The sequence below is a fragment of the Mchenga conophoros genome, linkage group LG15 (assembly GCF_057382185.1).
Source record: "Mchenga conophoros isolate Kocher_MC1m ecotype Shallow Benthic linkage group LG15, M_conophoros_male_GT1.1, whole genome shotgun sequence".
In the NCBI taxonomy this organism is placed as follows: Eukaryota; Metazoa; Chordata; class Actinopteri; order Cichliformes; family Cichlidae; genus Mchenga; species Mchenga conophoros.
Genome location: NC_140540.1, coordinates 30,209,754 through 30,224,319, shown reverse-complemented (window position 1 = coordinate 30,224,319; position 14,566 = coordinate 30,209,754). Strand labels below are relative to the sequence as shown.

At 40.8% G+C, this 14,566-nt stretch overlaps 1 protein-coding gene across 6 annotated transcripts in view; it reads left to right on the top strand.

Annotated features, from left to right (window-relative positions):
• enah (ENAH actin regulator) overlaps positions 1–13,665 on the top strand; it is a 144,709-nt gene extending 131,044 nt beyond the window's left edge. For 5 of the 6 annotated variants that reach the window (XM_085248258.1, XM_085248257.1, XM_085248255.1 and 2 more), the window contains 8 exons: positions 641–975; positions 1,468–1,601; positions 1,772–1,820; positions 3,690–3,741; positions 3,910–3,976; positions 7,582–7,666; positions 8,452–8,509; positions 9,121–13,665. In XM_085248258.1, coding sequence (XP_085104384.1) covers positions 641–975; positions 1,468–1,601; positions 1,772–1,820; positions 3,690–3,741; positions 3,910–3,976; positions 7,582–7,666; positions 8,452–8,509; positions 9,121–9,158 — 818 coding nt within the window. In that variant the 3' untranslated portion in view covers positions 9,159–13,665. Of the gene's footprint in view, positions 1–640; positions 976–1,467; positions 1,602–1,771; positions 1,821–3,689; positions 3,742–3,909; positions 3,977–5,001; positions 5,050–7,581; positions 7,667–8,451; positions 8,510–9,120 lie in introns of all 6 variants that reach the window. The other variant, XM_085248254.1, reaches the window with a different exon arrangement.
• The last annotated feature ends 901 nt before the right edge of the window (positions 13,666–14,566 follow it).

The following is a 14,566-nucleotide window of genomic DNA, read 5'->3' as shown; positions in this document are numbered from 1 at the left end:
GCAACAAATCCTGCAGTTTGGTTCCAGTAATGCAGTTCAAATTAATAATTGATCTGAAAACCTGTGGCTAACACGTAGCCAGCAGGGTCAAAATGAAATATGACAGTTAAATGTCAGCCAAAGATATACAAACATAAGTCGGTATCATATTTAAGAAAATAGAACTACTTTGCCTATTTGGGGGTTTTTTTTCCCCCTCAAAAGTGATAGTTTAGTGATAGTTCAGTCTACATCCTAATCCATTTTCAATACATTTTCTCATCATTTAACAGTCAACTTAACTATCCAGTGTCAGATTAAAGACAACATGAAAATAGGGTTTTTCCTCCTGTTTTTTCATGCGCTTCCCCAAAGAGCTTTTGCCCTTCCCCCTTTCAAAAAAAAAAAAAGGAATTTGATTTGCTTAAGCATAAAACAGGGAAAGTAGAGGTAACACAGAATCATTGCTTTAACAATATGGAATGTAATCATGCTATTTTGTGTGGTCCCACCCCAGAGATCCATCTAATCGCTGGAGTGTGATCAGTTTTAATGCAAACATCCTGCCGTCCGCAGGTTTGTGTCTGGAATTGTTCTGAAAAATGTCTTTCTGTCTTCACCCATCCCCCACTGCTCCTTATTCCACCCCTGTCCCTAACAGACGTGGGACAGACTCCAGGGCTGACCACCCCCACCCCTCCCCCACCTCCACCCCTGCCACCCGGCTCCACTGTGACCTCTGCGGCTGCTACCCCGGCCGTCACCCCCACCACCCCCGGCGGCCACCCTCCACCCCCGCCACCTCCTCCACTCCCTCCGACACTGACTCCAGGCGGGACGCCACCTCCTCCGCCGGGTCCCCCTCCCCCTCCCGGAGCTCCACCACCACCCCCAGCACCACCTCTTCCCACCGGACTGTTCTCTCCTGCAGAGGACCGCCCTCTCTCAGGCCTGGCTGCTGCCCTCGCTGGAGCCAAGCTGCGCAAAGTGCCAAGGGTGAGCGCTTGATTTGTTAATGGACCAATGGAAAGCTCGACTAACACGTCTTCATAAGTGAACCATTTAGGATACAGTGTATAAGTATTAGGAAGGCAACCGGTTGCATATGCATGCACTTCGGTCACCCCCGATCATCATACACAATCTCACAGTCACTAAAACATTATCCAAACGCACCATGTTCACACATGATCTCTCTCTCTCTCTCTTACACACACACACACACACACACACGCACCATCTGTCACATCTCATTAGGGCTCACAGGAGGACTTCATGTAATGCTCACTGTCTGCCAATGACTACATGGCTACTTGTGTTTTGAGTAAAATATGTATTGTACTTCTTTAAAAAACATAGCTTTTCTGATATAAAATGAGTATTAAAAACATCAATCCTTTTTCATTTATTCTATTTATTTCCCAAACACTGTAAATACCTTCTCTGTTTATGAAGAACACAAATGTGTTTTTGCTTGTGGCCCTTCAGAGTGATGATGCAGGGGCAGCTCTGGCAGCAGCCATGATGGGGGCCACAGGGGCTAAATCAGAGACAAGAGGTAACGGGCCACTTCCTGGAGGAGGGGGGCTTATGGAGGAGATGAGCGCCCTATTGGCCAGGAGGTACACTCGCACGATATTATCATCCAAAACCAGATTTGTCTGTTCACCATGCAAATTTTGTCCTAATTTCTGAAAATAGGCAATTAGTGGTTTTAAATTTGGAAATGAGACTTGATATCGATCAGTGTTTAAGCCCTCCTCACTGTGCCTGGGCTTTTTACATCTTACAGGAGAAGAATTGCGGAGAAGGGCTCGTCACCTGAACCTGACCAGAGATCAGTAAGTAATACCAGAACCATCGTCTAAGCCCCTGTCATGCTATGGTCCTGTGTTTGACTTTGTTTCAAAATGTCATTATTGCTATCGTCAGACGATAGCTCCTCAGTGTGCTTTGGTTATTTCAGAGTATTTTCACTCCTTGATCACTGAGTACTTTCGATATGAAAGTCTGTATGTCTTTAGAGGATGTCATGTTCTACATACCTGTCTGTTACTATTGACATATGTCATAAAGTACTTACCTAAATTGCAGAAAATAGTGTTTTGAGTTGTGGATATATTAATAAAGATATAAACCAATCACTATTTAAATAGCACTTGACATGGTTGAATTCTAGCTGAACATTGAACATTTTCCATACTATTTTCTATTCCTAGAGTATTATATTAATTACTTATACATGATTCTATGGAGAAAATCTAGCCTTTTAGGGGTTTTTTTATGTTTGTTTGATTTAGTTTCCTGTTTTGTTTTTTTGTTTTTTTTGGGGGGGTTGTTGTTTTTTTAAGCTTTGGTCATGGTTCTGCCAGGCTTAATAAGGGCAGTGGAAGTAGGGAGGCCAATATGAATGTTTTGCGCACAGGTATTTAAAGGCATTTAAGAGTCAACTTCTTGCTTATAATTACAAATCATCTAGTGCTTTCTACCTGCATATAGCAACAGCCACGTTCTAGCTTTCCAAACTTGTGCCTCTAGATATGTGGTCAGTTTTTAAGGGAGCGAGTTGACAACATTTAATTTCTGCACTCTGTTATTTTGTCTTGATCGCAAAGGTTTTTGGTTTAATATAAAATGAATAATTCAATTCAGTTTTATTTATACAGCACCAAATCACAACAGTTGCCTCAATGCGCTTTATATTGTAAGGTAGATCCTACAATAATACACAGAGAGAAAAACCCAACAATCATGTGACCCCCTATGAGCAAGCACTTTGGCACGGTACTTCTGTTTGACCCACAGCCTGGGCGTGTGCATCAACTCGTTGGGGAAGCAGGCGAAACCCGTGGGGACATAGACTGGTATCCTGGGAGGAGACGGTGACAGTTGTGAATCAGCATTAGATTTTACTAAACAAGTCATTCTGAATATTTCAAAATTAGGTTTTTAAATGACAAAGTTGGGTGGCACAGAGCTGTTGAAGACTGTTAACAACAAACACCTTTCAACCAATAAGATGTTGCTGATGTGCTTTATGGGAATTTGGCATTTGTTCTCACTTACTTTGCATGTGGAGCATCAAGACCTTGGCCAAAGTTTTCCTTGTAGAACCTCATGGAGGAGATAATGCAGCCAGAGGTCCAATAGATCATGACGTTTGTCAGCAGGTCATCTAGAGAGAACTTCCTGCAACACATGACCCCACTGATATAAGACTACTGACAACTGAAAAACTAAGGAAACAAGCCTATTTCAGAATAGACAGCACTGCTAATACGCATGCTACTACTCAAGTTCACAACTTCTTATAACCTTCAATCCAATTTTATTTATACAGCACCAAATCACAACACCAGTCGCCTCAAGGTGCTTTATTTTGTAAGGTAGACCCTACAATAATACATACAGAGAAAACGCCAACAATCAGACGACCCCCTATGAACAAGCACTTTGGCAACAGTGGGAAGGAATAACTCCCTTTCAACAGGAAGAAATCTCCAGCAGAACCAGGCTCAGGGAGGGGCAGCTATCTGCTGCGATTGGTTGGGGTGAAAGAAGGAAGACAGGATAAAATTCTGAGTTTGTGTTGGTGTTACAGATTAAATTTGTTTAAAAGATGTCTGTGATTCTGTGTAGACACTCCATCACAAGACCTGTTCTTGATCCTTATTGTGACTCATTAAACCTTGTTTCTGTGTGCCCAATAGGAGGAGGGTGAGATAAATACGACCCCTAAAGTGTCAGCTTGTAGCACACCAGGTGAGTGTTAAATGAAGACAACAGCATTAGCAGTTAACGAGCATCTTCCTGAAACTGGTGACAAGGTTTACAGCTAGCTTTAATCTCGTTAGGTTATAGGCATACTGATCTTAATGTCGGTTCATGTTTGGTTTCAGTATTTCTTATATTTTGTTTTCTGTTTTCCAGACATGCCCAGGAAGCCATGGGAAAGAACAAACACCATGAATGGTAGCAAATCTCCAGTTATTGGAAGGTACAGTGTCTTCCTGCATCTCCATTTGAAATGTTTGTTTATTACAAGTACATTTATGTTCTAAATTAAATTTTTGTTTATTAAGTTCACCCAGGATATGAATGCCGATCATTTCCTAACTGAATGGCAGTGTGACACAGCTAAACATGATTTCCTAGCCTCTGAAACTATACAAGGATATATTGAAGCATAAGCATCAACTAGCTTTAGCATGATGCATTGCTGGGGCCGTTTAGTGCTGGCTAACACCACTAAAGCTTATCCTGGCCTTTATGTGCAGATTCATAAGACCACCAGCGTGTGTGTGAGAATGAACGGGTGAGAATGTAATGGCATCCTTACCACATATTTTCATATACAGTAGTGACCCAAATAATAAAAATGGTGTACATCCATAACCAGATGAAGGTGTGTGGTGGATGAATTAGTCAACCTTAACCATGCAAGACCATATTTTATGTATCAAAAAATATACTTCATCTGTGTTAGCAGGCATGCTAGCATTAACTAATATTAGCCTGAACAACAACAGTTATGAATCAGATTAGATACAAAAAAGGATCAAACTCAGAACTTTTCACCCATAGGCGGTTCCACATGTTTCTGGGTTTTCTGTTTTGTTTTGGGTTTTTTTGTTTTTTTTTGTTGTTGTTGTTTTGGTTTTTAAATATACTTTATCACTGAATTATAGTACATTTTAATTTCCTTTACACAGAAATGAGAAGCTGTTTCAGACTTTTTCCACAACAGCAGAAAGTAATTGAAATAAGTGACATCACCACACATGTAACAAATAAGATATCATCTATATAGTATAAACAGTTTGGGGGCCGAGTATTGAACCTTGTGGAACTCCACAAGAAACTTTAAGTAAACATAACTTATATCAGGGTTTTACCAGGTATTTTCTTACATCTACACAACCACTTATTAACAGAAGCCTTCCCATTAGGCTGGCGTTTTGCAGTACATATATAGGTTTTACACTGTAATTTGTAAAGTCAGTGTTTCTGCTGCTCACACAGACGAGAGTCTCCGTGGAGGAATCCCATGGGAGCAGATTCCTCCAACAGGTAGAGCGAAAAGCCCTGAAAAGTTTGAGAGAACCTTTTTTTCTTCAAATCAAACTTCCTTTAAAGTTGAGGTTTGCTGTGACGATTTGGTTGGAGAGGAGTTCTTTCGAAGTGCTTGGATGTTTGGACTGAATCGTGTGCCGTCTTTGTGTTCTTTACTACATTTATCAGTCTTGTAGGGGGCCGGGACTGCTCGTCTGTTGTTTAATACGTGCCATTTGGTCCAATTTGTGTGTTCTAAATCAGTGTGCGTCTGGATGATGGGTTTCTAATATAATCTAGTCATTGTGTTTGCATGCTGTGTGCCCGCTGCTCTCAGAACTTAATTTATTTTAAATGGGGAAATCCATATGTGTCCGTCACATACTGTACACCCACCCTATCATACAGACCAACACAAAAATGTGTGTCCACCCAGTGTAGAGTAGACTTGGCAGAGTATTATCTTTGAAGAGCCAGAACAGTTCCAGCAGGCTCTGACAGATAAGAGTGAGTGTGTGTGTGTGTGTGTGTGTGTGTGTGTGTGTGTACGTGTGTGTGTACGTGTGTGTGTGTGTGTACAAGAGAGAAGACCAGATGGGTGTTTTTGATTCCAGCTTAATAAAATTGACTTTCATATGCAGCCCACAGAGAGCTGAGCTGAGCAGATTGTCACTTGTCAGACCCTGTAGTGTTGCACGGAGCTTTTTGTTGATCTGACCAGAAAAACGTTGACTTTTACTGTTATGGTAAATGGACTGGTTCTTATATATCGCTTTTCTACTCTGAGCAGTCAAAGCGCTTTATACAACTCGTTCATTCACCCATTCACACAAACACTTTTTCTAAACTGTTAAGTGCTCCCTATATAACATTCATACACATTCACATCCCGATGTGAATGTGTATCTGTAGCTCAGGTAGTGGTGTGTATTACCTGAGCTACAGCCAGGGGTAGCTACTTTTTATATATATATTTTTTATATTTTGTATTACTGTGTGATGGGCAGCATTTGGGCAGGTAAATCACAATATACACATACACCAAATCATCTGCAAAACACTAATTTGTTTGCTTTAATATTTTTTTTTAATTATTGTGTAAATGTTGTATAATGTGTGCGCACTGATTTATCTTCCTCAGTCTGTTTCTTACCTTCACCATTTCTTCTGTTCTGAGACCAGCATGAAAAGGAACACAAACACACCACAATCTCAGTTTCCGAATTTTTCCCAGTCCCATAGCTACCTAATGACCTGCTGTTTAGGTCACTTCCTTTTCCTTCACTTCTCATTCCTGTCACGTGTCCTATCTTGAAAGTAACTGGCTGCTCTGAATGTTTTTTGTCCCTCACATGGTGTATGGGGCAATACCAGCCTTCTCTTAATTACTGGTATCCTCCTCCTTCCTTTAAGTGTGTGTGTGTGTGGGGGGGTCCAGGGAAGTTGTGCCACACCTCAGGTTTCCTCCTTAAAAAGACAGGGGTAGTAAAGTGTATTTGCACTGTTACGAATGTGGTCTAATCTCTGTCTAGACAAACAGAGGTTGCTTTATTTTGTAACGGACACATTCAATATTTCCAGAGCTGTGGGAAAAGTAAGGGAATGTCTTCTGGAAGCAATAACCTTTTTATAAGTTTTTCAGTTCTCCACAGTGAATTTTATACTATTATTCTTTCCAGAGAAGCTTCAGCTCAACCACATTCTTGGGATATCTGGTATGAGTGACTATGTCACGCCCTTAACTCTCCTAGACATCAGCTGACAGAGGAACATGTGAGAAGACAAATATCCAGTGCACCCAGTATTTAACCTGCCAGCTTCTTAATACTGAGTCTGTGTCATATCAGAACGTGCTAGTGAATTAATAAGGAATTTAATATTTTGGTGTATTCACAGTATGGATATTAAACTATCCATACTGCATAGTCTAATATCCAGTTTCCATATAATTATAGTATATTTCATGAACTGGACCTGCCCCCTCTTTATTTCAGTTTGATAGGTGGCTGAGAACTGTGTGTTTGCTTTTCTGTGTATTCCCTTGCATGTCTCTGTGTACAGTATCCAATGTTTGTGCATGCATCGACCAGGATTTGGCTGCTAATTGTGTTTATGTGCATTTTATATCGGACTAACACAAAAGAGAAAATGCTCAGTGTGCAGTTCAGCATACTGATAAATCTCCTGCCTGTGGTGACAGACAAGTTTGATTGCAGAGTTTATTGTCATGTAAATGATGTCAAATATTACATCGGATTTGTTTTTATTTGTTATCCTCTCAACTATTTATGGTTCCTCCTCTATAAAATAGATTCAAATACAGTTTGAGACATATTTATTCGACTGCTGTTTTCTCTCATGGTGTAATTTACTCAAGTTGCTTTACAAGCAGCTAAACAAGAGTCAGCATTCTTGTAGGAGGGCAGATTGTGTGGTTTAAATGATTTTACTGAGCTCAAAACCTCCATTTATTACTCATAAATCACATAGTAGCTGGTGTTGCTTTATGATCTTACAAGTAGTTTTTATGCTCTTTGTCTTTTCTCATAGACCTAAATCCACTCCTACACCTACTGCATCCTTAAGTGCCAATGGTGTGCCAACAGAAGCTGTTGACTATGATAGATTGAAACAGGTAAGTAGACATTTTTAGACACAGATTTTATTTCTGCATATTCCCTTTGATACTGTGATTGTGGTTTTCAGGTTGTTGCAGTATATGGTGACTGAATTTCTTTTCCTTGTGGCCCAAAAGTCGCCCGACAATATCAATATTGCTCCACAAAGTTTTCATATTAAAGCAAGTCAGCTGTATAGTGCTGTTGTTGTAAAATAAAAGTAAAATGGAACTTGGAACTGGAGCGTCTATTGACCTTGGTCTGTGTTTCTTCATTATTTATGCAGCCCTGTTAGTAGTTCAGTGCGTGGTAGTGTGGGTGTGTGCAGTCCTGTTAGAAGGCAGCTCCTCCCTCTGACCTTGTGAATGAGCCTCTTAGATAAGTAAAGAGTCTGTCAGAGTTCTGCATATCTGTCACTACAACTGGCCACAGACGTGACAGCCCACAGACCCACTCACCACACTCACTGTCTCACTGAGTAAGCCTGGGTTAAGTTATAGGTCAAACTTGAGGCTCATCATTTTAGTACGCCTTCCATACTGTGTATGTCACTTTGTTTGCATCTTGGTGTCATTAAGTAAGTCTTTAGCTCTAATCCCACAGAGATTACCTAAGAAGGGATTAGCTACTATGTAAAGCTGAGATGGGAGCTTCTTTTACCAGTTGCCAGGATGCATACCCACAGTAAAAGAAGGAAAAGGGGGGGGGGCAAAATTAACAATTGCACAAGACAAGCTCGTCTCTGAGGTCTAATGACATTTATCATGTTTATATGAAAATGTGACTTTTTTTTTTTTTTTAGGACATTCTTGATGAGATGAGGAAGGAGCTGTCAAAACTAAAAGAAGAGCTCATTGATGGTAATTATCACCACTTTAGTCATCCTATAGAAAGACCAGCAAGGCTTTGTAGTGAGTCCATACTAAACACGACAGTGCAGTAATGGTTTCTGGACACTTTGTTTAAAAACTTTTTTATTTTATTTTGTGAGAGCCAGAAGTGATCATATTTTGACAAGAAGGTCTAACTTGTCCATTAAGCAAGTTAGCAAGCTAGCAAGTTTGGTTAGCAGTGTTTTGCAGTGTACCTAGTGTGATGTAAGGATACAGATATCTGCTTGTTAGTTTTAATTGACTGACAACTAAAATACTATAATTTCATTCACCACGACTGGAGCATCATCTTCTTGGGTGTGTACATTCAAAGGAGCTCATACTTTTTAAATTCTATTGGCATTGCTATAATAGGTGCCAACAGCACAAACACGCTGGAGAAGTGTGGTGGTTCATAACTCTTTGCTCCAATTCTTTCACTTCTACAAAGATTCACCGAAAGTTGGGTATTTTAACATGGGGAAACTGACTCACCCTTGAAGCCAGCCTTGAGTGAGTGTTACAGGAACTGCAGTTGTTGGCTTAGTTTATTGTGATCCACGTTAAGAATGTGGCCGTGTCTTTGTTCTGTGTTTCAGCAATCCGGGAGGAGCTGGGTAGGTCCAGCACAGCATAGAGGAATCTGACTTCCCCGTTCAGAAACACACACAAGAACCGACAGACAACACCGGTCAACTTAAAGACATGACAATATAACAATGGAAAACAACAAAAAACGGTGGCGATTACGACAAAAATCATTTTACCACACAGAGAGGACATTATCTGGTGCGGAGCAGTGTCAGACAGGCTGGTGGTGGTAGGAGATTTGTAGCCTTTGATAGCTGTGACTCACAGAATCCATTCTGCAAAGCCTCGTATTCCCACTGCCCCATCTCACAACCCCCTCTCTCCCCTCGCCTTCCTGCTGAGGGCATCCTGGAGGACAGAGGAGCGAAAGTCTTTATGCAAAGATGGCTCCTCTCTGTTTGTCCTCCTATAAGAAGAAAATAAATCCAATAGTGAACTCTTCTGTGATACTGCATTAACCACAAGTTGCTCACTGTCAAAAGTTTTATCAAGAGTGTGCAGAGAGCCGAAGGATGGAAACTTAAAAACTTTTCTCCCATAATGCCATAGGGGTAGCGTGTGTTTGCGTATGAAGGACTGACAGTCTCTGGTGGAGGCTAACACTGCAGGACACTGTAAAGCTCGTCTTCCTCAAATACTATTTTAACCTGAACATATACAAAAGAGAGAAAAAGTTAGACAAAACAAATAAAATCTCTCCACCAACGTCTGTTTCAGTGTGGATCTACGGCCATATGAGTAGCTCAATAATCCAGTCTTTATACAGGATGCTCCCTGGCCCGTCTCTTCATCTGTGAAGTCATCATCAGAGGCACCGTTTCCCTCTCAAAGCGAGCGTTTTTGTCATTTTTCTGTCGTCGAGCGGCAGGTGGATGAGACACTGAGGGGTGTAGCTGCCTGTAGCTCTCTACCAAACATTACCTGTTGAACAGAAGTGCTGATTCACCTGCCATGCGCCTCGACCAGACGTATAGATAGGTGTTCCCCTTCCCTTGATTTAACGAGTCTCTATCATCCATCCTTCTCAGTCTGTTGTGGGGTTTTTTTGTTTTAGCATGTTTGTTTTCTTAGTACGGCGAAGGTCACAGGTCTGCCACGAATTTACATTACCCGTCACAAGTTTTAATACAAGCAATAAGTGTAGCATCTATTTTTACAGCCCTGCTCCTAAACACCACCAAACATTTCAGTGTCTCCTTTTTTTTTTTTTTTGCGGGGGGGCTCTTCTGGGCCCCTGTTGGATGTTACTGTGTCACCACCACCTTTCTGTAAAGCTGAAAGCTGATGTGATTGAATAACAGCGCAACACTGTAAGACATCATTTCATGGAATTCATTTCTATATCACAACACACTCAGAATTTTTCTTCTATAAATCCTAGGATACTGTATCTGTAGCCACATTGGAGGTGAACTTTATTATTAGTTTTGTTTTTTTGTTGGGTTTTTTTGGAGGGGGGGTGTTTGTTCTGTTTTCATTTCAAAACATTTATAAAATTAAACTTTTTTTCAAAAGGTGCACCGGATAACCCAAAAATCTAAGCGATTGTGTCCATGCAAGGACATGAATGTGCCATTCATTCTTTCACCAGTGCTTACCGTGTCATTTTTTTTCTTTGCCTTTTTCTCCTGCTGCTGTCAAATCCTTAAAATGACAAACTGTATTTACCCCTATCATGCTATGATATAAGATAGAACTGTCACTTTCAGCATGTCTTTAGCTTCAGTGCTTAAAGTACAATCAGTAAAAGAGAGAGATGTTTGGAGCTGAGAGACTGATGTCCCAACAAAGCTTCAAGATACAACGCAACAGGTTGAGGCAATGGATGAAAGTCTGTGGTATGGTTCTGTACTCTTGTTGTCTGAATGAGATCCTGAAGAGTGGCCATTTCCAAAACGTAATCGAGTTTCTTGGCTAGCTAACAGCCACAGTGTGCTCTGCAGGAGCCAATTTAAGCATTCAAGAGGGGGTGACGTTTTAACGTGAGCGTCTTTAGTGTATATTGCAAGCATCAGAATGGGATCTTAAAAAGCAGCAGCATACCATCTCCACAGGTCACTCCTAGGCAGCAATCCCACACACATTTCAGGTTTCGTCTCTCTGGACTCCAACTCTCACTTGTGACATTTTGTGTTGCCCACACAATCTTGGATGCAGTGTGTCGCTTGCGATGTTTCGATTACATTCTAAAAACGCCTGAGCAAACAAGCTTGTTCAGCCTGTAATTTAACATCAAATGGAAAAGCTGATAATTGCACTGAGTAATCACTAGTTTACTTAAGTTAGTGACAGCTAATGCTAGCTCCCTTGGGCACCTGTCACATTTCCAACATTCTCACCCGTTTTTCACTTTGAATAGGGGTAACATCAAGTGCTCATCTGGCTTGGTGATTCTTTGCTAGTTGTGTGCTGTTGAGAGGGCTGCTAAAACTTGTTAGCACCTGCCAGCCATATTGTGCACATGTTTCAGTGCTGCTGGTAGCAAGCAAAATGATGTAAATATCCCAAAAGAGCAGCAGACCAGTGAAACATGCTGTTTGGGATCAAAGTGAAGCAATTACTCATTTCTGTAGAAGTTGGTGACAGGCGGCTAACTTAGATAACGCTAACTGCTAACTCCATTAGCCTCAGTGAGGCAGTATTCGTATGTGGAGAGGTTGCTTTAGTGCCAGACAGTGGCTGTTCGTGTCCTTTGGGGACATATCTTTGCAGACACTACCGTCATATTGACAACAACTATTCACTCACAAGGCAGGCTAATGCAGCTTAACTAAACTAAACTAGCTATCTCTGTGCAACTTTGCAAATATGCAGATTGCACAAGCAACTCTTTTTTTTTTTTTTTTTTTCATGATGGTTTCATTGCCTCGCAAATGATGTCATTAGCTGGCACTTGAAAAATTAAGTGCGAGTGAAGCCTTAAGTTTCGATGAACCAGCTACCTGCATGATAAATCTAAAGGGCACACTTCCAACATTGTAATGCCAGATTTGCTTTGTAGTGCAGGCTGAGATGACCATGAGGACCTGATTATGAATTCATGAGGAAGAATTTTGAAATTCCTACCAGACCAAAGAAATCATTACACCATCTTCAAAATTCTAATGGCACGTCTAACAAACTGTGTGTAAAATATGTGGCCATGCCCCCTTTAGAAGAATCTTTGGGTTAACTGGCTAATTTGTTGTTGTTGTTGTTCTTATCACCACAGTTTTTATACTACTTAACCCAACAGATGGCTTGATAATCATGTCTTTCAGTGGATGTTGGCGCCTCTGGTGGATCTCATTCTACACAACTGTTTAAGGGCTTTGATGTTATAGCTTTGCTACATAAGATCAGGCATCACACACTTGAGAAATGTCATTTTCCTCTTCAGTTACAGTCATCAGTTTGAGATTGGTTCGAAAATACTGTGAACACAATATGAAAGCAGTTTCAGTTCATGTGTGGACATGGTGTGATCCATGGAGGAATGTTTTTTTCGAGACAGTTTAGGTTTATCCACTTAAAAAAAGGCTGTTTCATCAACTCATTCACCAAGAGTGTTTACACAGCATCGATTGCACTTTAAGACAAAAAAACCCACACACAAACAAAGCAATCCACCGTGACAGCTGTCGCTCAGAGCCTCTGTCACCAACATTGTGGCTCTCTCACCAAAGGATTTTAACCCTGACGGTCTCCTGCTAAACATGATCAATCTCAGAAAAGTCGCCTTTTTATTTTAGGTTTTAATGATTTTGTCAAAAGCAGAAACATGTCACAATGGAAGTGGAAATGTTTTGATCAAGAAAAGTTTCTCTTTTGTGGAGCTGTGTAGTTTGTGCCTTGTTCCGAAGTTGCATTTAATATGTCAAAGATTTAAAGTTGACTAGTAATAATATCTATGGGACTGTCATTATGATCATCTGCAGTTTCTTTCTTTGTTCATCATGGTCAAGTTGATTTTAAAGGGAGAGTTTCAATCACTTTGGTACTGTTCCCTCCAAGAAAACAAAGTGTTTTTCTGTTTGCTTTCAACATAACTCATGACTTCTTTCCATGCAGCTGTGAAGCTGCTTCTCTTACAGCTCAGAAGTACAATCAAACTTTGATACACAAGGCCTACGAGGGTTCAAAGATGATCTTCAGTGTGTGTGATTTAGTTTTTTGTAAACCTGAAGCCCTGTTTGGAAGTCCCAATGAGTCTGGCTGCAGTGTTCTGTGTTCCCTCATGCCATTTTAAATGTCACAGAAACTCTTTGTGTTCAGCAGCTTAGCTTTCTTTACATGCTTGGAAATCTCTGATTGGGAAAAAAAAAACGTTTTGGTTTTGGCTGTGAGGTCTGCTCAATGATGGAAACACTTTGTAAATCCAGCTGAGGGAATGGAAGTTGTGAATTTGTGGGAATAATGGCAGAGATGACTGACTGAAGTAAGTTTTGTAGAGGGGTTTCCAGACGTATTCTTTTATCATCTGAAATGTACCATACTGTTCTCATGTCTAGTCTTTTCTTACATGCTAACATATTGTTTTTGTTTGAGCAAATGAAATAAAAATTGCAATACAATACTAGAACTGATTTCTTTTTAAATGATCACTGATTTCAACTATTTTTCACTGTTTAATGGGAACATTTTGTGGGGAGACCCAAACAGATGTGGAGAAGATCTGTCGAGAGCGAAGCGAAGGCCGTCGGAATGACGTGGACCCAGCTAAAGAGAGCAGCCCAGAACAGAGTCCGTTGGCGTGGGGTTGTTGCGGACCTATGCTCCCCCAGGAGTCAACAGGAAAATTGAATGGGAACATTTAAGTTAATGCTCTAATGGGTCAACTTCAAGTCAAGATTATACTGATATACATGAAGGAACAGGGTGAGCACTGCCACAGCTACAAAATGACCTTCAGCAGGACACTGTGAATGTGTCCCACCAAACAATCCGAAACAGACTTAATGAGGGTGGCCTGAGTCAGCACACCTTTGAAAGCAGTTTTTATCAGTTTGGCCTGGTGATCCTGTACATGCACTGAAATAAAAGTTACTTGAAATAAATTTTAGAATAATCGCCCCAATAAATGCTTCTTATTCTACAAAGACTTTGGCTGAAACGGCTCGTTTCACGGCTCGAGAGGAATAAAGTACCAAAGCCCAGTTTATAATAAAACAACAACTTATACAAAACTAATCTTAATGCAGTTCAACAATGGAAACATGGAAGTGGAAATGAGCAGATTCCAACTACTTGGTCAGAAATCAGCATTCGATCTCCTTTTTCTCCTCCCAGATCTGTTGCTGCACACCATTTCACAGCCTGTCAAGTGACATAATGTCTGACTGCTCCACGTCGTCTCACGTGCACACTGAGCAGATGTGAACAGGAAGAGGGGAAACTAACTAAAAATGAGCTCACTTATCGAAAGCTTGCATGTTGTGCACATTTTCTTCCTTGTAGTGCCACTGACATCTGTGA